Genomic DNA, 25188 nt, shown 5'->3' with positions numbered 1-25188 from the left:
TGAAATTGTTAAGTTTGCACAATTACCCACAGAGTACAGTAAATTTCAGAAGAGTGCAAGGAAAGGACTGTAGATGAATCACTTACCATAATCTTCTTGGGTGATGTTGACCACTACTCCTCCACCAATATCAATCTGCCTTTGGGTAGAGCTGTCTTCCAGTTTGCGCAGGATTTCCTCCTGTATCCCATCATGACCAATGTCTCGTTTACGACTCATAAAATGGGCGTATAATTCAGTTTGTGTGATCAGGAAGTTAAGTTTTCGCTGCTGTCTCTTAGCCTAAGAGAAGAAAAGGGAAAAACAAAAGAAGGGGAAAAAGAGACAGGAAAAGAGTTTAATGTTAAAAATAGAATTAAACAAAAAAAATTATCTAATAATGTATCATCAACTAATCTATCTAGATTACGTTAAGCACATCACTTTGCTAAGTGCTACATTATTAGTTGCACATAAGAACACTGACCAACTCCATAAATACCTATATTAAAATATAAAATTGTTATAAATTAGAAATTTTTTAAATTCAGTAATTATGACAAAAAACACAATAATATAATAAAAGAAAGTTTAAAAGTTTTGTTTGCACTGAAAAATTAAAATATTAACAAAAAATAGCATGACTTTAGTGGTCTATAGTAAAGGAAATCAGCAGTTAAGAAATGCTTTCGTGGCAACCTCACTCCCACATTCTGTTACTTATTAGTGGTAGAGGGAATTATGGTAGTACACAAGAAATACACCAATAGGTCATACAGCTGAGGTATTATCATTACTCAGCATTCAGCAAGACCTTGCAGAAGCTCTGCTCACCCTTAGGCTCTGGCAAAAAATGCTTATTAACCTGAGTCAGCAGAAAACTTCACAAAATCCTTATGAATTTGCAAGAAAAACAGGAACACAAACAATACAAGTATAATTTAAGCATAAAACTAAATATAAGGCATTCTAAAGATTCAACCTTTCCTCATTTAAGGCATACACATCTAAAGCAACAACCACAGATTCACTACAGAGATTTTACAAGGAAACTTTCTTAAATTCAATCCCTTTTACTCTGTAATGGAGTTCAGGAAGTTGCTAGTTGGTGAACAGAAAAGCAAGCACAGAAAAATTCTGTGCCCCATACATCAGCTACAGTATCAGCTTACAGAAAGGAAAAAGAAAAGGACAGGAAAAAAATTCAATGTCAACAAAACTGCCTTCCCTTCTGGACCCAGAAAGATGTACAAACCATCACAAAACATGGCCCTTACCAACACTGAGCTGTGTATGTCTGTGAGACATGCACTGCTTCTCTAATTTCTTCCTCAATTTCACTCAATTATAAAGGATTCAGGCAGGTTGAAGGGCTTTTTTTAATCACCTCTTGCTAACATTAGAATAATTATATAAACAAAAACAAGGTATCAGAAAAAATATGTGGAATAGCACTGAAACAGAACAAATAACAATTTCATGGCTTGGATTTAGAAATTATCCAGTCACTTCTGTGTCTCGTCAGCAGATTAAACATCAGCAATCTTTGATTTTGCTATACCTCTCTCATCTCCTCATCCAGTTTGCGTTGCTCCAGAGCCTCCTTCTCAGCTCGTTTCCGATGCTCTTTTTCCACCTTTTCATACTTTTTCCAATAGAGAAGCATCTCCTTGGTGAGACGACGCGCTCGTGGAAGAGTTTCCTTACAGTTTTTCTGTGCTTGGATAGCAGCTCTACGTACCTCCCTCATGCACTGGTGGGCAAGCTAGAGGGAGATAAGATTTGGGAACAGTGGTAAAATGGGCAGATTGTAAAGAAAGTCAGCAATAAACAATATCAGATTTAATTATAACCAAGTCTTATATTTCAAAAGAGACAAAATGGTGATACTTTACTCAGCAGCAATGTTTCTGAAGTGACATGAGAGAATGCACTCTTATACAAAAATTCTGAGATAGTGGAGAAGACAAAATCTGAAGACAGTTTCAACATAGCATAATACTTAGAAGACTGATCTGACGGGTAGGTCCTTAAAAGACCTACGTCAGAAGAACAAAATTCAAGGTTTGCCTACAGCTCTGACTCACCTATTTCTTGGCACTTCTCTGGGGTTATTTTCTCCCTTTTCAATATGAATATACTTAAGAATACTGCAATAGCAGTATTGGTAGAAAACAATCCTTTTCACATGAATATACAGAAAAATGAGGAAGCATTTTACAGTTTCGCTACTATTTCAGGAAGAAGCATAAGACAATGTAATTTTTTGTTCTAGTATAAATAAATCGATGTCACTGTCATAGCAATCAAAATTGCTGGGTTTTTTTGTGACAGGTTTTTTTCCTTTCACTATAATTTGCACATCAACAACAGATTTCAAACGATAAAACAAAATACGGCATAAAAAAGTGGAACTTTAAAACCTGTAAATCCTACAGCCAAGTTTTTTAAACATACACAAGCAAGCCCCATTTTCTGCATCCCTTACATGGAAAATGCTCCCTTTCTCGATAATGTATATACAGAATAGCAAATTTCCCACATCACCTTGTCTCTAACAATTTTCAGTCATCTACTTGATTATCTTTTCACCATTAGCCATAAAAATGAACCAGACACTTGAGCATAACCCTTGAAAAGTCTCAGAAAGCTGTAACCAGTGTTTGTAAGTAAAGTCCTCTAGGTAGAAACAATGCTGATTCTCAGAGAAGACTGATGAGAAGATGGATTGCTTTTGTAATCACTTAAGCTGAAAATTGCTCTATTTTTAATCTCAGGTCCTCTACATATTTATCTAAATTAAAGCACTTAATATTCCAAAAACTCCCTGGATTTTAACCAGCATGCTTAAAACCAGCAAGTTTTAAGTAGTGGATAGATGGGCAACTCAAAAGTCAAAGTGTACCAAAGCCACTAATGTAAAGTATCAAAGATCAGTAAACTTAAATGTACAAACTAAATCTTTCAAAAGTCAGAAAGATGTCATGAAAGGAACTCATGTTAGTTGTTTCATCTATTGCTTATGAAACAAGACAAAATGACACAACTAAAAAATGAAAAGCCTTCTAATAAATCACAATTACTTGTATACAGCGCTTTCTCCTATACTGCCCTGCTAGTATTGTCAGAATTGCAAGAAACGAAAGAAACTTAAAAGAGTTTGCTTATTATATCCAGTACAAGGAACAGTAAGAAATTAAACACCACCTACCTTTTTGCTGTTGGTTAGGAAGAGGTTACGGGCAGAAGCTTTCTGTTTGTATGCCTGTAAAAGAACACAACCTGTAAATTAGGTATAAGGTAACGGCTTCACAGTACTTTGAAAAAAATCACTATCTAGTCTTCAGCAAGTTCATGTGCCAACTTCAGTCACGGACACTACTGTATAATTGAGAATAGGTACTGCAAGTATTCTTCATTTTGACTGAAACAGCTTTTCCTCCCTAAATTACTAAAGGCATACATAAATATATTCCAAATCCTGAAGGAAGCATGCAAAACACCTCCTTTTTCACAACTGTTTCTTTAATTACTTCTGTTGCAAAGCAGGATTCTCCTATTCCATTTTTATCACTGAGGCCAACAGTATTTTCCACTGTTTCCCAAAGATGTTTAGAGTTTACGTTGATCCCATGTTCTCCGCACGATCAAAATTAATCTTGAAAAAATATGGTCTCTCTCACTGCACATATCCTGTGTTTGGCTTTTAAGTTCATAAAGGATGATACAGTCATAACTCGTTGTAATTTCCTAGAATTCAAAGTCTGTTAACTGTGAACTTCAAAAAGCAGGTTCTAAAGTCCACTCTGACCACCTCAGAAAACTATCAACAGTGAACCCAGCCCTCTGTTTCAAATGTGCATGAAGCTTGTCCGGTAAACGACATGAACACTTTTCCCTAGTCTGTTTCTGAGGTAAGGTTTGAAAAACAAGGTGCTGTGACTGAAACACCCTTTTCCTGAACTTTACTGCAAACCTAGACACTGGTTTGTTCTACACTGCCATCTTATAGATCAGTGTGAGCTGAGCTTACTGCACTTTTCCTTGCTGAGGGTTGAATAGCCATGGCAAAGCACTACATGATCCATTTAGGTACCACCAGTGATATTTCAACTACGCGTTGCTTATGGATTACAGAATTCTAGTTAGGTCATTAATGACCACCAGAAAAATCAGGTCTTACTTTATTTACTGTTTTTCAAGTGTCAAGTCCCCACTAAGTTAATTTTCTATTTCACTTTCTTGTATCATCACTGATCTACTGCCACTAGCCAAGCTCACCTTCGGCAACTCCTTCTTAACAATGCTCAGCCACACTTTCCGCCGACGTGCATTAAGCTGCTCAATAGACAAATGCTTTTTCTTGGACCCAGGTGGTGGTGTATCGTGGGAAAACTTGGCAAAAACTTTGGTCTGGTGATGGTGGCGTCGTGGTGACTCCTCTGAAGAGAGTTCTTCATCCCGTCTTCTCTTTTTCTTTACTTTTTTCAACTTGCCTGCATGGCAATAACAATCATAAAAAAACCACTTCTATTTTTGGGGTGCATGTAAACAGGCACCTTTCCTGAGTAAATTCTCCTAGTCAATATATATGTGGAAGCAACAAAAAAGCCAAAACTATGTTTTCCAATTCTGGTACAATTAATTTATACTATTAGACAGTTCCTCATTGCTTTATAATGGAAAGATTTTCCTGTTTAATAGAGGGGTGAAATGCAATTGCTTCCACTGAGGGAAATATGCCTTGAGAGGTAAAATGTCTAGGACTTGGTGCAATGTTTCTTGCTTATACATAACGGTAAGATATTCAAAGGTGACAACATTATCATTTTGTACAATAAGTCTCAAAGCAAATTTCTCTGCAATGAGAAGATTGCATTAAAAGAGATTGGCATGTTGTCATGTCATACCAGCTTTCAGAGGAAACATACCATTATCAGATATTCAAAATGTTCACTGTGAGTATGCAAAATTATGGATGCTGCAAGATTAGTGGAGAAAAAACCACCACAATTAAAGGAACTTGCAAAAAGAAAGGAAGAGAGTCTGAAATAACCCCTTTAAAACACAACTCAAACTTAAGTACTTACACTAAGAGAGTTCATTTTACACTGACAGTTCATAGCCTTCTCTGCTTCTTTACAGATTTACAACTACTGCCAGCCCAAACAAGAAAGGAAACTGTACTTCCTGGAAAATGTGCATTTCAGAAACTCCAGCTGTTATATCAGAGATATAATTCTATTCTAACTGACATCAAACATCAACTCTGAGTTCCCTCTATTTTCCAGAAAACACTCTCATTCTCTGTAACTTCCTGATCACTTAGACTACATATTCAGGAATAACTGCAGCAAGTAGTGGGTAAATTCTTACACTTTTCAAGGACCTATCATGTTTTCAAAATACTCTTGAGTAAATGACCATGATATGAAAGAATGTTTATGGATTCCAAACCACTGAATAAGGTCCACAAGGAAAATACTAAGCTGTGAACTCTCCTTTTTTCCTCCCTAGCTTTCTAGAAGCCAGGTAATAAAGCACAATGTTTTCTGAAGACATTTTTCTTTGTCAGAAGTTGGCATTTCCCTGCAAAACCCACAAGTTTTGAACATTTATGCTTAAAAAAAGGAAACACCATAGGAAAGAAGTTAAACCACAGTAGCCATTTAAAAGAATAAGGTTAGTGACTTTACCTTTTATTTTCTTCTCTTCTTTAAACTTCTTTTTCTTGGGCCCTAGCAGGTGGCGCTGCTGCTCGTAGTAGGGGTCGTAGGTAGAGAGCAGCCCCGCGCTGTAGTACTGGTACTGCTGCAACTGAAGGGTGAAAGTGAGCAGGTGACAGAGACACCCAAAACAAGCTCAGATCCTGAACATAAAGAAGACATCAGGAAGCATGCACTTCATTCAGCATTTGTTATCAACTATCAGAGTGTCTAAAGTGAAACCACTGCTCCCAGGGGTGGCTTCCAAGTTTTGCACTGGGAACCGAGCCCACCTGGTTAAGAGGGAAGAGCAGGCAATGAAGGTTGCACTTTCAAAACATATTGCTCTACCTTTTCCATACAGGTGTTGCCCAGCAAAACATCACATTACATGAAGTGGTTCAATTATTGTTCTGCTTGCATTCCCAAATTACATACATGTTCTACTTTATCATTCCAAAGGATGTAAAAGGATGGGCTTAAAGAAAAGGCATTTAAAAGATTTCCACAAGGATGCTCAGATTGTCAAGCAAAAATATAGCTGCCTCGGCATTTTTTCCCCTAAATGATGAAAAATGCCAGTATATTCCCAGCATTATTCAAATGAAGTACTGAAGAACTCCACACAGGTCAAACATAAACAGGCAAATTAAAGGCAATACCACTCAGAAATTAACTATTTAAAACCTAAGCATACTTTTAAGTTAATAGAAAATGTTTGAAAAGTGAGACCATGAGTATAAACAAACTTTTCTGATATATGTTCCCCTCCCCCCATAACTGAGTACAGCTGATCTGACAATACACTCACTGGTTACTTTCACTGGGTATTATTTCTTACTAGTCTGGAAATAAGTATTTGTGTAAAATCTAACAAAATTATGACCTGTGTAAAAATGTGGTGTATGAATATTTGTATAGCTATGCAGTATTTCAGGAAGTTAACAAAATATTGGTTCAGAGCTTTCCAAGTAAGCAAAGGAAAGAAGTAGAGAGAAGCAAAAACCTGTGTGGGAAAATATTTCTTCACTTTTCTGGAGAAATTAAAAAAGAATATAAATTTTAACTTCAGACACATTCTCAGATAACAGAATAGGATAACTCCTTGTAAGACTTTCTGCTGCAATTCAAATCAGCAGTGAACATTTCTGCAAAAGACCTTATAATTTGAAAAAATATATTATTAGAATCAAAGAAGCCACGGAATTTGTTAAGCCATAGAATTTGGCTAAACTTTAAGCAAAACACAAAAATGTAGCAGACTATTTTCTTCTAAGGGAAAGTAAAGAGAATATCAAAAGAAAACCCAAAAGAAACACAAAAAAAAAGGTAAAAAGAAAGAAAAATAATCAGGTAAAGCTTCAAATCATGACACAAAAAGACAAGGTACTGAACTAGGCACTCCCTTTCAAGATTGTAAACATCACCTTACTACTCATCACTTCAGTGATGATATAAATACACTTGAATAGCAGCTACGACCTGTATTAGAATTTAACTCACAACATCTCCATCTTTATATACATTGCATATATATCATCCAAATCCTGCATTCTAACACCCATTATTTGCTCTAGTGACTGGGACAGAGCACTGTGCAAGCTATAGATAACATGTGCCAGTACAAGTTGCTTACATTACTGACATTCACAGCATCTTTCACTCTATGCAGGTTATTGATTAAATAAGCCTTGTCTAAAAGTGATGTTAGTTACTGTCTACCAATGTATTTTTCAGTCCACAAAATTACGAATTTTTATAAAAACATAAGAGCAGTTAAAATAATGCTATTAAAGGAAAGAATAAAGATCAAGGAAATGTAAAAATTCTAAGTTTTTACCTCTTTGTCTTTGCTATATTTACTTTGATGCAATTTCTTATACTTGTGTAATCGCAGCATGTCGTGAAGTTCCTCCCTTGAAAGAGAAAATTCTTCTTCCTCTTCTCCATCCTCATCACTTGGTGAATCTGTGTCACTGGAATCATCGCTCAGAAGGATACTCTAACAAGAATAAATGGAACTAATTTAACAATCCCAAGTCCCTGTGTTCAATTGTTTATTCATGCAAAGTACTCTTGAGCCTTTGCCTAATAAAGCAGTGTGGGTCTGGTCCAACAATGATACTTAGCACTTACAAAGTGTCCATCTAAAATGCCTCATAGAAAATCAGTTTTCCGAGAAGCATTCCTGTGTAGCAGTGAATTCAATATACATATTCTGATTTGGAGGAAAGTAGTTTTCTGTTAGTTTGTGATAGTTAAATAATTTTAGTCCACTTTATCTGTTTGTGGTCTCAGAAAAGCAGCAGTGACAAAAGCCAGGATTGCAGCAGGGGTATTTTGCGATGTGTGGTTGGCAGGTGCTTCCCTACCCTATTTGTAGTTTGTCTCACTATTCCACCACTTCTACCTGCATCAGTTTCTGCATGTTTGGCGCTTGTTCAACTTGGCAACTTGATTTTGCTAACTTGAGATGGCTACAATACAGTGAAAATGCAAAGGCAGCATAAAGGTACCATTCTGCTCTCTTCTGCCATCCCCACTGAGACGTTGTACCGAGTTCAACCTAAAAACTACTTTTCAGTTGAGTCTCAAATCTCAGTTTAAGACATTTTATAGTATATCAGTTTAATTTGGAGAATGTACTAAAATTCAGATTCTGAATGTTAACTAATTGCCAAGTCCATCACTGAACTGCATTCCCATGTGCCACATCCCCATGCCTTTTGGACACCTCCAGGGATGGTGATTCCAACACTTCCATGGGCAGCCTGTTGTAATACCTGATCATCCTTCCCAGTGAAGAAAAGTTTACTAATATATAATCCAAACCTCCCCTGGCACAACTTCAGGCAATTTCTCCTGCCCTATTGCTTGTTACTTGGGAGAAAAGACTCATCCTCACCACACTACAATCTCCCTTCAGGGAGTTGTAGAGAGCAATATAGTCCCCCCCAAACCTCCTTTTCTCCAGGCTTAATATCCCCAGCTCCCTCAGCTGCTCCTAAGACTTGTGCTCCAGAGCCTTCCCCAGCTCCATTGCCCTTCTCTGGACATGCCCCAGCACCTCAATGTCTTTCTCACAGTGAAAGGCCCAAACTGGACACAGGGCTCAAGGACAACAAGTACAGGGAGACAATCACTGTCCTGGTCCTGCTGGCCACACTACTGCTGATACAGATCAGGATGCCACCGGCCCTCTTGGCCACCTGGACACACACTGGATCATGTTCAGCTGCTGTCAGCCAGCACCTCCAGGTCCTTTTCTGCTGGGCAGGTTCCCAGCCCTGCTTCCCCCAGCCTGTAGTGCTGCATGGGGTGGTTGTGACTCAAGTGCAGCACCTGACACTTGGCCTTGTTGAAGCTCATGCAACTGGCCTGGGCCCTTGATCCAGCCTGTCCAGGTCCCCCTGTAGAGCCTCTCTGCCCTCCAGCTAATGAACATTCCTACCCAAGCTTTCTGCAAGTGACTGAGAATGGCTGAGAGTAACTCTACTCACAGATTCCACTGCATTTAGATGCAGATAGCTGCATTTCTTTACAATATTCTTACCTTCAGCCACTTTCTGCTTTTCTTCAGTTTGGAAAAATTATACAAGCTCCCTTTTTCAGACTTTGGTTCTGTTTAGAGAAAAAATTAAAAAAAAAGTTCTTAAGAAATAATGCTTTTCCAGACTAACCCAAAGAAAGCAGAGATTCAACCTAGTACATGCCTACCTGGCTCGAGTACTCCATTCAGGGAATGTGTGTTCAGCATCCCAGAATTCCCTGCTCCAGAAGACTCTCCAAGCAAGGAGTCTGGAGGCTCTTCCTTAACTTGCATCAGGGAATCCCCAGGCTGAGGCAGCAAAGGATTGTCATCCAATCCATCTTCACTTTCATCACTGCAAAAAGATCCACAATACAGTGATAATGACAGGAAAATATTGAAAAGAGAAGATGCCCAGCCAGCTTTCTTACCTATGGGCATTTGTCTAAAGGTTTGAGAATTGAGACAGCTTCAAATGTCATTTTACACATTAGAAATACTGCAGTTATAATTTCCCATTAACCCCTTAGCAATACTTAACCATGAGATCAGCCTGGATATGCTATCAACGTCACCTCCAGTCTTTAACTAGCTATCTAGTTTTGGAAACATGAACTACAAGTCAAACTGAAGCACAATACTGTCACACTCACTGGGACGTGAGATACATATATACACTTTTTCTAACCTTGTTGTGAGTCTTACTACATGCTTGTAAATGTATCTGTTATGTGTCGCCCATTCAGTTATCAGCTCTGTAACTCTCCAATTCCAAAACACTGATGAAATTAAAATGTTAATTTTTCTGGGACAGAAACACACACTGATGATGCCTCATTGCTACAACTTACACAAATTCTGCATCTCACAATAGTTTTTCCATTTTCTTTATGACTACAGGCTGTAAGTATCCCCGAAAATCTATTTAGGGCTTCCTCACCAAAGAAAGTCTTGTCCACTTAGCTACAAAAAAGAGTTTTAAAACATTGTACTAATTCATACATGAGCTGGTAACACACTGTATTATCGCCATGAACTGAGAGAAGCACAGCCTAAAATCTTTCATCCAATCATAGAATATCCCAAGTTGGAAGGGAGTCACAAAAATCCTTAAGCCCAACTTCTGGCCCTGCACAGGAGAGTCCCCAAGAATCACACCATGTGCCTGAGAGTGTTGTTCAAAAGTTTCTTGAACTCTGTCAGGCTGGTGCTGTGACTGCTTCTCTGAGGAGCCTGTTCCAGAGCCCAACCATTCTGCAAATAGAGAACCTTTCCCTAATATCCCACCTAAATCTCCCCTAACAAAACTTCCTGCCATCCCCTCAGGTCCTGTTACCAGACAGAAGAAATCAAAAAGGCTTTGTTTCAGAACTCAAAGCTAATGCTAGATTTATTATTAAATTTAATAGTATTTTTTGGATTTCCGTTTCTCTAGGCTGAACAATCCAAGTGACCTCATCTCCTTTGAAGCAGAAGAGTTTCTAATTAACAGGTCACTGATAAATTCTTAATATGGTGCTGGCTGGGAACAATATAATAAAAATGCCTGTCTTTCTTTGGCACTCCCAAGGGAAAGTGGAAAAGCTTTTGTACCTGGATATACTCCTGTTAAAGATGGCAGATGTCTGTCGTAAGAACTGATCCAGTTGCAGAGCTTTTTCCAGGTATTGCAGATAGAGGGGTTTTGCCAGCTCTGAGCAGCTGCCATCCTCCCTGGCACCCAGCTCCGAGGCCATAGAACAAACTTCTCCTCATGCACAGGTGCCTCTGAACACGCAGCTGTAACAGGAAACAAGGGCCATCAGCACCACAACTCTAAAAGGAGGAAACCTGGCGAGCAGACAGATCTACCAAGGCAATTCTGGGCAAAAGCCTAGGTTGCAGTTAAGAGGTATAGTAAACAGAAATTGCCATTCAACTTTCCACCACATTACTACCACAGACAAAAACTGGATTCTTAGTTTCCTGGTTTACGATTTTGTGGTTGCTGTTTGATAGGAACAAGCACTGTTTTAACCTAGTATGATAATCCAAGTGGTGACAGAAATTCAAAGTATTATGAAGACAGTCCTCAAGCATGCAAAGTAAGCTTCCATCATTATTGAAGATAATGTGTTTAACCCTGAACAGAAGGTGTACGTATATATATATGTGTATATATATATATATATACACACACACACACACACAAAATAACTGACTCCAGAAAGGAACAACTACTAAAAACATTATTCCCCTCTTGTTTTTACTATTCAGTTCACAGTTGGAGTCTACTGAATACTTGCAATATTTCTCCATTACCTTAAAAGCAATGCTACTCTTTCAGCATTGAAAATATAGCTGTTACCTGTTGGCAAACAAGCTACAAATACTCAAACAAAAACCCTTTCATTCTAAAGTGCAATTGTTATTTTATTAAAGAAAAATAACACATAAAAACCAATTTGCAACATATTTTTAATATTTACAAATTTAGAACGTAGTCTAGCATTATGTTTTTCAACTAGTAAAAATAGTCCACCTGATTTTTTTTCTCTGCATTTAAGATTCTTAATAAAGCTAAATGCACCCCCCTGCAATATTTGCATACTACACACTCTAGATGCAAAGATATCAAAACACTTTATTTCTGTCAACTGTAGTTTTCCTTCAACTACAAAGGATATCATAACAACTGTTACAATAGCAGCTCTGTCAACTCAAATTTTACTTTTCTTTGACTACAAAAGATGCCATCATTGTTACAATAGTAGTGAGAACAAAGCCAGAGTTGTTACTGTGTAAATGAAAGTGCTGTCAAGATCTTAAATACTTACAAACAAACAATTCAATAAATATCTTAACCTTTTACTTCTGGTGGAGACAAAAATAACATAGAATGGTTTAGGTTAAAGAATATCTAGTTCCAACCCCCACCATAGGCAGTGACACCTCTCACTGGAACAGGATACTCAAAACCAGTCAGACTTAATTCTTCTTCTGAAGGATTCTTCTGGTTTCTAGCACTTCTACCCGAAGCAAACCTCACATTAATTTACTGAAAGACATTTTATATTTGTTTAATTATTAAATCAACGACTAAATTGTTTTATGCTTATGTAAGTGAACATACAGATAGAGTATCCAATCTTCAAGTTGCTCTCTCTTCACATAAACAGATCCAAAACCCAGCATCTAACCTTCTCTAAATCTTTTATCCTCCAAAATTACAGAACAGAATCAGAACTTCAAAGTTACAATAAACTGTGATAAGTGATTCTCATCTTAAGACTAATGGCTGTGCTTGAACAAGAGGAAATAGTATTATTTCTAATTTAATACTGGGTCTTCAGTTAACATCCTTATCCACAGAGAATAACCAGTAACACACTAGGATTTGTTACACAAGGTAACAACTCCATAATAAAAATTATTTTTACATGGAAGCTTTCTACATATTAGGTCTTTGCATACTTGACAGCAATTGAATGACCACCCTCTGTCACCAAATACTCATTTCCAGCAGAGCTTAGCATCACCTGAAAGCTTGCCCTATGATAACGGTAGTAAAATGCACATTTTCCAAGGAACTTTCATCTACCTATGTCATAGTGCTTAACAGGCATTTGAAACCAAACCAAACCAAACAATCAAAACTGTCTTCAGAGAGAGGGCTATGAACCACAAAATCATTTAGGATGGGAAAGACCTCTAGGATCATCATGTCCAGCTGCTAATCCAACACTGTCAAGTCCACCACTAAACCATGTCCCCAAGTACCACATCCACACACCTTTTAAATACCTCCAGGGACAGTGACTCAACTTCTTGCCTGGGCAGCCTGTTCCAATGCTTGGCAACCCTTTCTGTGAAGAAATTAGGTAAAAGGGTTTAAAAATGAGAGGAAACATGAAACTTGTGCCTCTAATGGAAGAGATCATCCATGAGGTGGTAGACAAGAACACCTTGAAGGTGAAAAGAGGTTTTCCTCTCCTTATGAGCACTAATAAAAATTACATATATTACAGGACCAGAAATGTCTCCCTATCATAGCAAAAAAAGTATGGTAATTCCTTTTCTCATTCCATTTCAAAACGCATCCATCAACAAGGGCATGTATTATTCCTCTTTGCAAAAAACCACATTCCCAAAACTTAACCTTGTATTTCCACATTTAATAAAGTCCTCCTTGACGTGACATAGTATAACTACTCTACATTTCACCCACATAAAAAGACATGCTTTTGCTTGTCTTCCTATTTTAGTTGCTCCACAAGGCTCCTATACCTCTTGTTGCTCCTCTATACCTCTTTACCTGAGGACCTCTTGTCCTCAAAACAGTTCCTAATCTGTATCCTGCCTACCAAATACACAAATAAGCCCGGAAGAACTTAACAATATCCTTAAAACATATTTACAATGCCCAAAAGAAATTTGGAAGATGTTACACAAGCATTCTGAATAGTTAATAACTCAGACAATTAATTCAGACTTTATTTATATGCTGACAGTCACAGAGTGCTTCTCTGATGATCAAAGTAATAATACAGAAGGCTAAGTGATAGATAATTCTTTATTCTCCATTCTTTCACTTCCACTCTAGATTTTAACAAACGAAGATTTCCAATAGCAAAAACTGATTGAATACTGAAGTGAGAGAAGATAGGAACAAACAAATGAAAGGCACACAGCCTTTCTACTGTATGTACTGTACACTACTGTACATAACTGTTTAAGACATCACGACCATACTGCTTCAGTGATCTACATGGTGATGACATTCATTCCACCTTTCTTTGACATTTTTGAAACAAATCTATCCTTTTGCCTACTCAGTTTAAGGACAAAACACAGATTTTCAAAAGATTTCATTACTAATGATAACATTTAGGCAAATACTCATATGTTACAGGGGCAAAATAAGCAGAAGCTGCAGAGTAATCCTTGTGCCATCATGACTTTCTTACTGATATATACCAACTTTAGGTTAAGTTTCAGTATCAAATTCAATAGCTATTCACTTTCTCCCTTCCTCTCCCCCAGAGTTTGAAAAGTTTAGAAAACAGTATTTGGAAATAAATAGCTTCTGCACTGCCAGGTTGGCACTTTGCATCTCCTAGCATTCTTAATCAGAAGTTCACATTTAAGCCATTTAATTGTATCATATGGACCACTAAATTACTAAAAGTACAGGTAAAGTGTTAGCAGGAATGTAGTAATTTCATGCAAATAACCTTCATAATAATCGTATTTTTTAAATATCTAAGTTCAGTTCTGAAAGAGTCTTCCTTATCCTGTTTTAAATCACATTGCTTAGTTCATACAGGTGTGGGATTTCTTCCCCCACTCTTGTTTTCTCAAACCTGCCCATTTACAGCATCCAGTCAGTAAGTAAACACCCTGCACTGGAGGAGAATCCTCCAAGGACATCTCCTGAGCGCAGTTAGGTTTTATAACAAGGTTTCTTAATTTTATGCCCACCGACCTGCACCAACAAAACAGCAAAAGCATGGTCTCCTGAAGCAGCTTAGCTTTAAAAGTAGATTCTCCCAACTTAAACAAATATCCACTGTGTATTTCTGAATGGACATCCAGCAAGTTTTTCTTACTGGTATCCAACAGGAACCCCGTAAGTGCTAAGTACAAAACCTGGCTCTTGTGCCTAGCTGCAAGCTGGATGGGCTTTGCTTTGCAGAGCTGTTTCAAGCAGTACTTTTTCATCCATGAGTTTCTTGTGGCTTTTCCCTTCAGCTGCTGCCACCTCTGTACTTCAGATAAGGCCCAGAGGATTAGTTTTTCTGCTCTTTACAACTAACGTCAACCATCACAGTAAATAATGATAACCACTCCTGCTGAGGGCACATACACAAACACAAGCTGCCATGAAAGTAAAAGGCACTGGATTGCAGCTGATGCACAGTACCTCTTCCTAGCAAGGCAAATCAGGGAGGTAAAAGCAATTCAGTTTTACCAGCCACACACTAAGTGCATGGATATGAAGCATGACCAGCTGGCAGGTGAGCACTAACACTTGTTACAGTATTTCAGCCCACAGAAGTAGCTTCTTTTCTCTAGCCCATCCCATCACTGTAAGCACACTGACAAAACATCCACGTGGACAAAAACCTGAAATCACACAAAGTATGTATTCCTCATTTATTTATAGCATTGAAAGTTTTATCCATAGCAGGATTAAAAACTGGACAAAAATACAATATTCTATGCCACCTTAGCTGCCTTGCAATCTTAGCAGTTTTCTGGGTTTTTCCCACACACAGGTTTTTCGTGCTTTGTAATCTGACAGAAGAAGAAGAAATTGAAGAAATTTAGAATTGAGACATACAGGTCTCATTGTAACAGCAGAATACTTAACGCTGTGAGATTTTCCAGTAGTAATATCTCCAGAATAAATCCTGACACAAATATATACATATCCAAACAGAAGATTCACTCAGTCAAGATCTGTGTGGAAAACATGGACTAGCACTGTAATAGCAGCTAGGCATAATTTTGTCAGACTTCTTCATACATATAATCTCCAACAGAGGAAACTGTGGTGGTATAAAAATCTTGAAGAACTATTTTGCTTGACAGAGAATTACATGCTCTCCTTTCCCCGCTCAAATTTTAGCTTGCTTTGGTAAATGTATAGTTACACTAACAACAATTTCCCAGAGTTATAGACCACATTTTAAAGCAAATAAATTCCCATATGGGGCTTTTTTTCATGGCAGTGTCTTAGATATAACAGGGATATGCAAGACACCATGGTTTTTCAAAAAGCAAATACAGTATTTCGTATGAACCTGAAGCCCTCCACTAACCTCAAGTTGAGCAAATAAAATTAATGTATATACAAGTGAACTTTGAGTTCACACCATTTGAGTTTGAAATTTTAAAAAGCCATTTAAATTGCTTTTCTGAGCAATGAAATCTAGGTAAACTGGATGCTTTACTTTGATGTTCTGCTTTTGTGGTAAGGTTTCATATTGTTTTCCAAGGAATGAGACAGCATTTCAGTGTTCTGTGTTCCACCTTTTAATCACTTTTAAATACAGACAGGAGTCAGTGAGGCAACGGCTCCAGATTTTCCAATTCCCAAAAAAACTCACTTAGAGATAGGGGCTAATTTATTATTTAAAAGAAAAGCTACACAGCAGTGTATCAGAAGCGTATATGGAGTAAACAGCAGAATACCTTCAAATGTACTGAACACAAAATTTGGCATGTCAGAGCTCTGCCTCCAAATTTAAACCAGCAGAAAAAAAAACCCTAATTATTTAATTGTTCAATTAGAGTAACACTTGTCCCAAAAGAGCAGTTAATATTTATTTATTTAGTATTTATGGAGGCCTCTGACAATGCATTTATACTCTGCTCAACACAGCAGCACCAAGTTACCGTCACACTTTACCATTCTGCGCACACAAAATAACAACTGCATGGATATTTTCAGTTTTGTTTGCTTTTTACTCCCTCCACCCCAGACCACGAAAAGGGAACTACGTCTAAAAAAAGTTCCAAGAGGACTTGCCATCTAAACCAATCTCTAGCATGTAGTCTAGCCTGTTGAAGAGAATGCTTATTACAGAATTTACAGCTTATTGAGTTATACCCAAATGGAACAAAACTTGCTCATTTGAACCATCACGAATTTGGAGGCAGTATTTTCAGCAACTTCAACAATATACGTGTGAGACAATACACAAGAGAAAAATTACAGGCAACATTCCTCAGCCCTAGAAAAAGGTTTAAGCTACAGTTCTGTTTCTTGTACTTTTCCCTCACTATCTTGCCAACCTCTCAGAGTCACGACACTCTTATACATACTCACTAAAGGAGCGACAACAAAAATTACTCGTGTAAGTTAAAAAATTTGTTGGTCACATACATACGGGCATATCAGAAGTGCTGTACAAAACCATGCAGTAGATTTGTTTGTAAGAGAGGAAACTAAAATCTGAATTTTACACATTTCACTATAAAAAACTAACTTGACTTGCACCATTTTCTTCATGCAAAGGCGAAAAAAACCTGAAGCAATTTATTATTATCAGCAACACCGCAGAGGGGGAGAATCTTCCACAGCAGATTGGCAATGTTGAGAATGTATAATGCTAAATCATGAACAGAAATTGTACAGAGTCACAGAGAGAAACCGCACTAGGCTACCTGTTTGCAAACAGGAGCAGACTTTACAGCGCAGCTTTAGAGAAGTGCGCATTCACCAGCGCGAACACAGCACGCAACTACGTTTCGTGGGCACCCGGGAGACACTTTCCATCAACAACGCCACGAGTCTGGCAGGCGGCCCCTTCCTGCAGGTGCCGGTGGCTATTCCGGGAGCGCTGGGGCAGCCCCGGCCCCCGCCCCGCCGGGCTCTAAGGGCAGCGCCGCGCCACGCGGCCTCACGCACAGGGGCGGCCCGGCCCGGTCCGGCCCCGCCGCGGCTGCCGGGGCGGAGGCCGCGCTCTGACGGCACCGGGGGGGAGGCGGGCGCGTTCCCGCAGGCGCGCCCCCACAGGCGGCGGCGGGCGCGCGCTCCCGCCGGTGACGCGGCGCTCCCGGTCCGGCCGCGCCGCCGCCCTCGCCGCGCGCCACCCCCCCCCCCCCCCGCACCCCGCGCCCGCACCCCGCGCACGCGCCACCGCCCGCACGTGCGCCCGCAGGTGCGCGACGGCGCCCCCGCCCCCCACCGCCGACCCCCCCCGCCCAGCTCCCCCCGCGCCTGGCGGGGCCCCGCCGCCGCTCTGGACGGGGGCTGTGGGGGAACGAACGGCGGGTTCACGGCCGCCGGTACCGCGAGGCGCATCCGGCGGGCAGGGCGGGGAAGAGGCCTGTCTCTTTAAGAAGAGGCCCGGCTGCTGCGGCCGCCGGTCGGCGCGGGGGGTGAAGCCGCGGCCTGCCCAGCCGGCGCCCCCACTGCCGCCTCCAACAGCCCCGGCCCGGCGTGCCCTTGCGCAGTGGCCGCGATGGCTCACCTGGGTAGCGGGCCCGGCGGCGACGCGGTGGCGGCGGCGGGGGGCTGGGGGTGTCTCCCGGGCTCGCTCCCCCGCTTGCTCCACCCGGCCTCTCGCCCCGCGTTGCCGGGGCTGGCGTTGCCTGTCTCCTGCCGCGGGGCGCTCCCGGCTCCTGCCTCGCCAAGATGGCGCCCGCGCTGGTGCTGAGGAGGAGGCGGCGGCTGCGGGCGCTGGGACGGCGGCGGCGGCCACTTTCGCTCACTGAGAGGAGAGGAGCAGGGACACGGGGAGCCATGGCGGGGGGGAGGAGAGGCGCCATGCCCAGGCCTGATCAATCGAACCCCGCATGCCGCCCCGCCACCTCGGCCCCGCGCCTGGGCCCCGCCGCCCCGCCCGCGGCACCGTGGCCGCCGCACGGACCCCACGCCCGCACTGCCGGGGCTCGGCGCCGCAGGGACCCCGCGGGGGGCCCTTGCTCATCGATGCGCTCCTTCGGCCGATTGGTAGGGTCTGGCGGTGACGGAAATTGCCGAAGGGACTCGGCCAGGCGGCCGGGTGAGCCAGCGAGTCTCGCGCGAGGCGGGGCGGGGTCTCGCGATGCTGGCGCGAGGAGGCGGGTGCGTCCCGGAAGTGACGCGCGCTCGCCCTTGAGGCGCCGCGGGGGGCGCGGGGTGGGCCCGGCCCCATTCGGGGTCCCGGGGTGCGCTCGTTGTCACTCCCGGGACCAGGGCAGGCCGGGAGCCGGTGCCGTGCGTGTGCGAGAGCTTGTGCAGGCCTGGCAGCCCCTGCAGCTGGCGCGAGCGGTGAGGGGCTGGCGGCGCTGGAACCGGGGCGCTGTCACGGTTAACACGTGGGGACATTTGGTGAGGCTACGTGCGTTCTACCGCTTTCGCTTTGTCATGCACTAAGAGTTGCATGAGAGGCGCTCTGGACGAAATAGGCCTGAAGGTTAATTGCGAAGATGCTTTGCACCGCGAACACGGTGTGGCCATCAGCTGTTCAGCACCACTGCCTTCCAAAACTCATTAACTGGAGCAGCTTCATGGTGTTTAGTTGCCAGCTGGGCTTAAACCACCACACACAGTTGCTGGGTATAAAAATAAGACCATTGCTACTGCTCCAGTAAAAATTCACTAGACTTGTCTTTAACTAGTGATGCCAGTTGTATCCCTAAGTACAGCTGGGAATTGTGTGGTTTAGGAAGTGAGCGTGATTTGGTTCCATGTTAGTACCACGCTCGGACAAACAGATCTGGCATTGAGCAGCATCACTATGGCTGATGGACCATTAAAAAATAAGCCCTTTTTGCTTCTTTAAGAAAACAGTAATTTTCAGTCTTGTACATCAATGAGTGATGACTCCATTCCAGTATATTTCTTTCCATTATGCCATTCCCAAAAGAGAACCAAAGGGAAATGGGTACTTGTATTTTACCCAAGAAAGTTTTACTACTTGAATCATTATAACAGCACAGTTGCAATTAGACTGTGAAGTCCCTCTCTGGAAATCCTTGTTCCATGATAATGTCATTCCAGTCAGAGATTTAGTCCTTGGAAGAGGCTGAGAAAGCAGCTCAGTCTCTTACCAAGAAGGGTGGCCTCAGCAATCACTTAGTAACCTGTAGAGACATTCCATACCACTCTTCTACCTTCATCTCTCAGCTCCTCTTCCCTCCCTCCTTCCCTTACCTGATGTATCACCATTTTGTGTCTGGTAATAGGACTGACTGGACCCAGATGTTTTTGGTTGTGGAAATACAACCTAAGTGGTCTTGATTTCTCTGACAGGAGAGCCTGCATGTTCCACATTGTACCCCACTGGTTTGTAATAACCCATCACTGCTTGGAAAAATCTTCCTTCAGTTAAATGACAAAGAGAAAACCTTGGCAGTCCTTTTCTGTCACTCTGAGAAGCAAGCAAGTCTGACTTACAATTTCAAATAAAGACCTATTTAAATACTACCAATCTAGTACTTTGTGGGGAGAGGTAAAAAAACCCAACACACCAGAAAAACAACATGTTTCCCCTAAAAATATTTTTTAAATGTGCAGATACATCATAAATATAGTGACACCAATTTATGTCCAAAGAAAACCAACTCAAACAGGTAGTGGCATGTACTCACATGCAGACGTCACATCCCTTCCAAGCTGGTGTCTTTATTATTCCCACCTTTGCAGCCTGATGCCCAGATTGTTCTTGGACTGCAGTCTGGTTGGCACAGTGACCTTTGATCTTTTCCATTCTTCCCTATTCTACATTCATTGGTGTTCACCAATATGTCAGAAAACTTGTTCTGAGACTGAGGCATGGCCTACGTTAATTTTGCCCTAGGTAGAGCAGTAGTTTTGTCTTAACACCTTATTTTGCTTACACCTCCTAAACTGCTTTTTACACACACCACACAGCACAGTGGTGTTACAGCCTTATCCTCGTCAGTTGGATGCAGCAGCGCTGGCAAAAAACGGTGGTGATGGTCTGCAACTCCCAGCAGGAAGCTGCTCTAATGAGAATGTTACATACCTGCAACAGGTAACAAAACAACCAACACAGTTTAAGAAAGTGGTCTGTTAACAATGCAGGAAAAACAAAAGTCACTCTTTTAAAATCAAAAATAGCTCTTGGAAAATGGATGTCAAAAACAGAGAAGAGAAGAACAGTCAGACACAGCAGGAATTTCCTCCAAAAAGACCATTGTTATTTCCATTCAACAATGGAATGTTGAATTACCTGTCATTGTAAAGTCAGGAGCTTTTGTTTGACACCTCTGCAAGGGGAATAGCCCCTTTTTTCATTTGGATGTCTCCAAACACCCAATCTAAGCTCATCAAATCACCTGTGTCAGAAATTAAATTCATACAGTCCACTTGAGGTCAGTTTAAGGTCCCCCCACAGATTTTACCACATGAATTTGATTTTCAAGCTCTGCTTTGACAAAGTACATCCTTGATTTTTGAAGGATGTGGTTTAAGACCCTGCTTTTTGTTTGTTTGTGGAAAAGCAATACCTATCATCTCTGTAGTTTCTATCCTTCTGTGAATTGTTTCTCTCTATTAAATTCCATGGCTAGTTTGATCAAAAGACCATCCTCATTCATTCAGTGGTCCTCTATTGCTTTCTCCCTTCTCAGTTTCTGTATGTCTGCCAGCTGACACAGCTCCTCTGGCAGCTCCATGCAAGTGGGCTAATAAGGAAAAAGAAACAGAAAAGAAATCAAATCAATACATAGGAAAAAACATAGTTTTGTTAGGGACGAGCTCCCTCTGTAATTAGCCAATGGAACACAACAATCCTGCTATCACAGACAGCACAGCACCTTATCTACTGCAGCCTTACCATGAGTGCACTGGGGATATAGACTGTGGTGCTCATGGGTGTGGTCCATGGCTCTGTGGTACCAGAGCTCTGCACGTGAACTGGCACCTCTTAAACAAGAGGACTCTGCACTTCTAGGGAAATATTTGCTTCTGTACACCAGTGGCTTCCCAGGTGTCTGTTTCTTTGAATTTAAGCCCTAAACATGAGAACAATTTCCAAGTACCCAACAACCATATATGAATCCACAAGGAAGATTAAAAATGTAGTACATGTAGCAGCTCCTTTACTAGCTCTTTTCTAGTGATGGAGCTGCAGAGACACAGAAACACATTTTCCTAGGTCTCTGCTTAAGAACAATTACTGCTGGCAGGCAGTTACACTGAAAGTGCAGGAACTGCCAAGACTTTCAAGGTGGGAAATTTGTGTTCACCCCTCCCCCTCAGCAGTAAGGAAGATTATCAGTTTCTGAAAGACACGGAAGAGGGAAGCTGAGGGTTTCGATAATGAAGCACTGAGGATCAGAGGTCACTGCTTTGCATCTGGTGTGTGGGTAAAAAATCAGGGAGCTGAGGAGGGAGTTCAGGAGGGAGCATCTGCCATTCAGAAAACTCAACTACCACTTGCAGGTGATGGTGCAGGAAACCACAGAAAGTGTCAACATACCTTTCCAAAAACATCAGGATCAATGTGATGCCTTTCTTTTTATTCCCTTCCTTTTTATTACTTTTTTCTCTATTTTTTTCTTCATCCTCTTCTGCCAGCACTACATCACCAAAAAAGTTGTATTATCTCTTTTGGCTGCTGTGAACCACTGGCAATACTTTACTGTTGCTAGCAAATCAGGTACATGCAATCATGCATAAGTCTCAAATCAAGCACTCCTGAATATGTTGAAAACCACAAGGATGATGTGACTCTAGTAGGCGCTGTACATTTACTCCGAAAATGATTCTGGGTAGTTTGCCACTCTACATTTGGAGTTTAAATAAGTATTGCAAGCAGATTTCAAATAAAGTAGAAGAAACTTTTATTTGTGTGACCTACTCACAAAATATAGAAACAACAGAAAATTACTAACAGTGAAATGACAGTGAAAATGGCTACTTTTACTACCCATACTAGATGGCTGAAGCAGTTGCTTCAGAAGGCAACTGCTTTAGAATGCAGGAAGTATGACAATCAGATGAGATATCAAATTGATCTTCAAAATACTATTTGAAATACACAGGATCACATTAATTCCTTGACTAATCTTATGGAATAGACGGATTTACAAAAAGATTGTCTTCAGCAAGCTGAGAACCACTTTAAAAATTTTACAAGTAGCCCAATACAAAGCAGAATTTGTACTCTCTTCCCTTTAACAAACTGTTCTTTTCTCTTGTGTCATGCCTACTTTCGCATGCATTTCACATGGGAAATTCACATGTCAACCTCATTTTTTTCCGTGAACTAGGAATAACCTTCTTTTTCTGGCAGCTTTCTTCTAAAGAGGAAAGATTTTCAAATATGACCTCCTCTCTTATATCTGTGAAGCAACTATGACCTCTTGTGGTTATCTAATCTACTCCTAAATCCTCAATAATGGGATTTACGTCTCTGAGTCCTTAAGTAATTTCCAAAGGATTCAAGTCTGTGCTTCAGTGCTTTGTTAAACCAGGGCAAAGAAAAATACAATTTTTTTCATGAAGATAGACCTGCATTCTCTTTTCCTAATAAATACTTCAAGACATTTACAACTGCAAAAATGAAGCACTAAAAGGATTTAATCATGTTAGTTTGGTCTCTTTCTGGTGAAATACAATGTTTGACCATGCACTTTTCACCCACATTTAATACCAACAATATCTTACACAGTTAGTGCAACCCCTCACAAGATTATTTCATTGAGCAGACAGAAAAAGACCACAGAAAGCTTTTCATCATAGACTTCCACAGTTTACAACATATTTCCTGATGTTGATCTTTATTTTCAGTGCAACTGAATGCTTTCAGTATCTAAGGCCATCTGTGTACAAGCCTGTGTTGGTTAGAGAAGCAGAAGTTTGGAAGGAGGGATTGCTTCCTAAAAAAAACTAAAAACCAAACAGCAAAAAAACCCCAAAAAACAACAACCAACAAAAACACGAACCAAAAGCCAACACATACCTATTCTAGCATTTAATACTAGATTCTCTCTCATCTATCTGTGAAACTAGGTTGGATTCCTAAGAGCTAAGATAAAAAACCTAAAGGCAAAAAAAACATCTCCCAAGAATGGAGCTGGGGAAGCAGCTAGGGATAGGAACATCATCAGCAATCACAAATGAAACCAGAAGAACATGAAAATAACCCCAGTTAAACAGCATGACCATGATAGCCCAGGCAGAACTGCACTACAGAGTGGTTTGCACTGGTATACTTATTGCATGCACATTACATGGTCATTTTCTACTTTTAGTCTTCAGGGCAATAGGATGATTTGGGCTGGTACCAAGGAAGGCATGTTGTCATTTGGCTTAGGTTTGCCATACAGAATTCTCAAAACAGAAATTTTGAGAGACACTACTGGAATTCTAAAACTTCCATAAAAATAAAGCTGTGTTCGAATTAGAGGTTTCACTGAGTACCTTTTATAGCAATATCAAATAACATTTAATCCAGGCTTTTGAAAAAGATTTTAAGTCTATGAACAGGCAGCACAAAACCACTTGTATTTACTGAGGAAGTTAAAAGACCAGAATGAAGGGAGAAAAAACACTCTTGTAGGAAAGAGATTGTTCCTATACAGTATAGAGGTCTCATTAAATATCTAATATCCTTATTTAACAGCTTCTTTGGAAGTCTTCTTACCCCACCTCAACCCTTTCCCAGCACAAAAAAGCAAGGTCATGTGATTAAAAATCCCAGCAAAATGATAGAATCATAGAATCATTTAGCTTGGAAAAACCCTCAAAGATCATCAAGTCTGACTGTTAAGCCATCAGTGACAAGCCCACCAATAAACCACATCCTAAGTGCCACATCCACACATCTTTACCTTTAGGGATGGTGACTATATCGCTTTCCTGGACAGCCTGGTCAGGCAGTTGGATTACATCCCTGTAGGTCCCTTCCATATGAAATAGTCTATTTATTATCTATTATCAAGTTTATGTTGCCTAGATCTTAAAAGTTCTTAACCCATCAAATTTTCCCTTGCTTGTTTCCATCTGAAAGATTAACAAAACCAAGGAAAATAGAGAAAGATAATTTGGCTGCTGAACTGCACAAGAATTATTTCGTTCTAATAGTGCTGTCAATAAAAGTTCCCCTTTCCCCCATCTGACTCAGGATTCATTTTAAGCAATTTGCTGTGTTGAAACTAGGTTTCAGAATTAGTCAAAAATATTAAGATTTCCAGAACATTTTCCCACCCAAGTTATATTTAGCCTGTATTGTAAAATCTTTGTGGTTCTTCAAAACCTGAATTTCAAATGAGCTATTAGGAAATACCAGCATAAGCACTGATGCCAACTAATGCTTGCACCTGTCTCTCAAGGCAGTGTTACAAAATGTCCTTAACTACAGCAATTTCATCACTGCTTACTGCCTTGCTCTTAAAAAAACCTCACAGAAACATCTCAAGATGGGCAAAGGACAGCTAACAACTGACTCTTCAGAAGGTACCTCATTGAATCACTCCATGAAGTCACCTGCTGTCTGAACTTCATGATGGCGTCCCACTGAAAGGTATCTT

General features: G+C 40.7%; 1 protein-coding gene across 3 annotated transcripts in view; it reads right to left on the bottom strand.

Annotated features, from left to right (window-relative positions):
• Positions 1-18470, bottom strand: part of INO80 (INO80 complex ATPase subunit) — a 64386-nt gene extending 45916 nt beyond the window's left edge. The window contains exons 1-10 of one of the 3 annotated variants that reach the window (XM_033062631.2): positions 18174-18470; positions 10807-10992; positions 9402-9568; positions 9238-9305; positions 7525-7686; positions 5676-5796; positions 4261-4475; positions 3191-3244; positions 1541-1744; positions 87-282 (exon numbers count right to left, since the gene is read on the bottom strand). In XM_033062631.2, the coding sequence (XP_032918522.1) occupies positions 87-282; positions 1541-1744; positions 3191-3244; positions 4261-4475; positions 5676-5796; positions 7525-7686; positions 9238-9305; positions 9402-9568; positions 10807-10949 (1330 nt within the window). In that variant the 5' untranslated portion in view covers positions 10950-10992; positions 18174-18470. Of the gene's footprint in view, positions 1-86; positions 283-1540; positions 1745-3190; positions 3245-4260; positions 4476-5675; positions 5797-7524; positions 7687-9237; positions 9306-9401; positions 9569-10806; positions 10993-12985; positions 17545-18173 lie in introns of those variants that run through there. The other 2 variants (XM_033062630.2, XM_033062632.2) reach the window with 2 other exon arrangements.
• Between the last annotated feature and the right edge of the window lie 6718 nt (positions 18471-25188).

Source organism: Catharus ustulatus, chromosome 6, assembly GCF_009819885.2.
Source record: "Catharus ustulatus isolate bCatUst1 chromosome 6, bCatUst1.pri.v2, whole genome shotgun sequence".
Lineage (NCBI taxonomy): Eukaryota > Metazoa > Chordata > Aves > Passeriformes > Turdidae > Catharus > Catharus ustulatus.
This window is presented reverse-complemented; position numbering and strand designations above follow the sequence as displayed.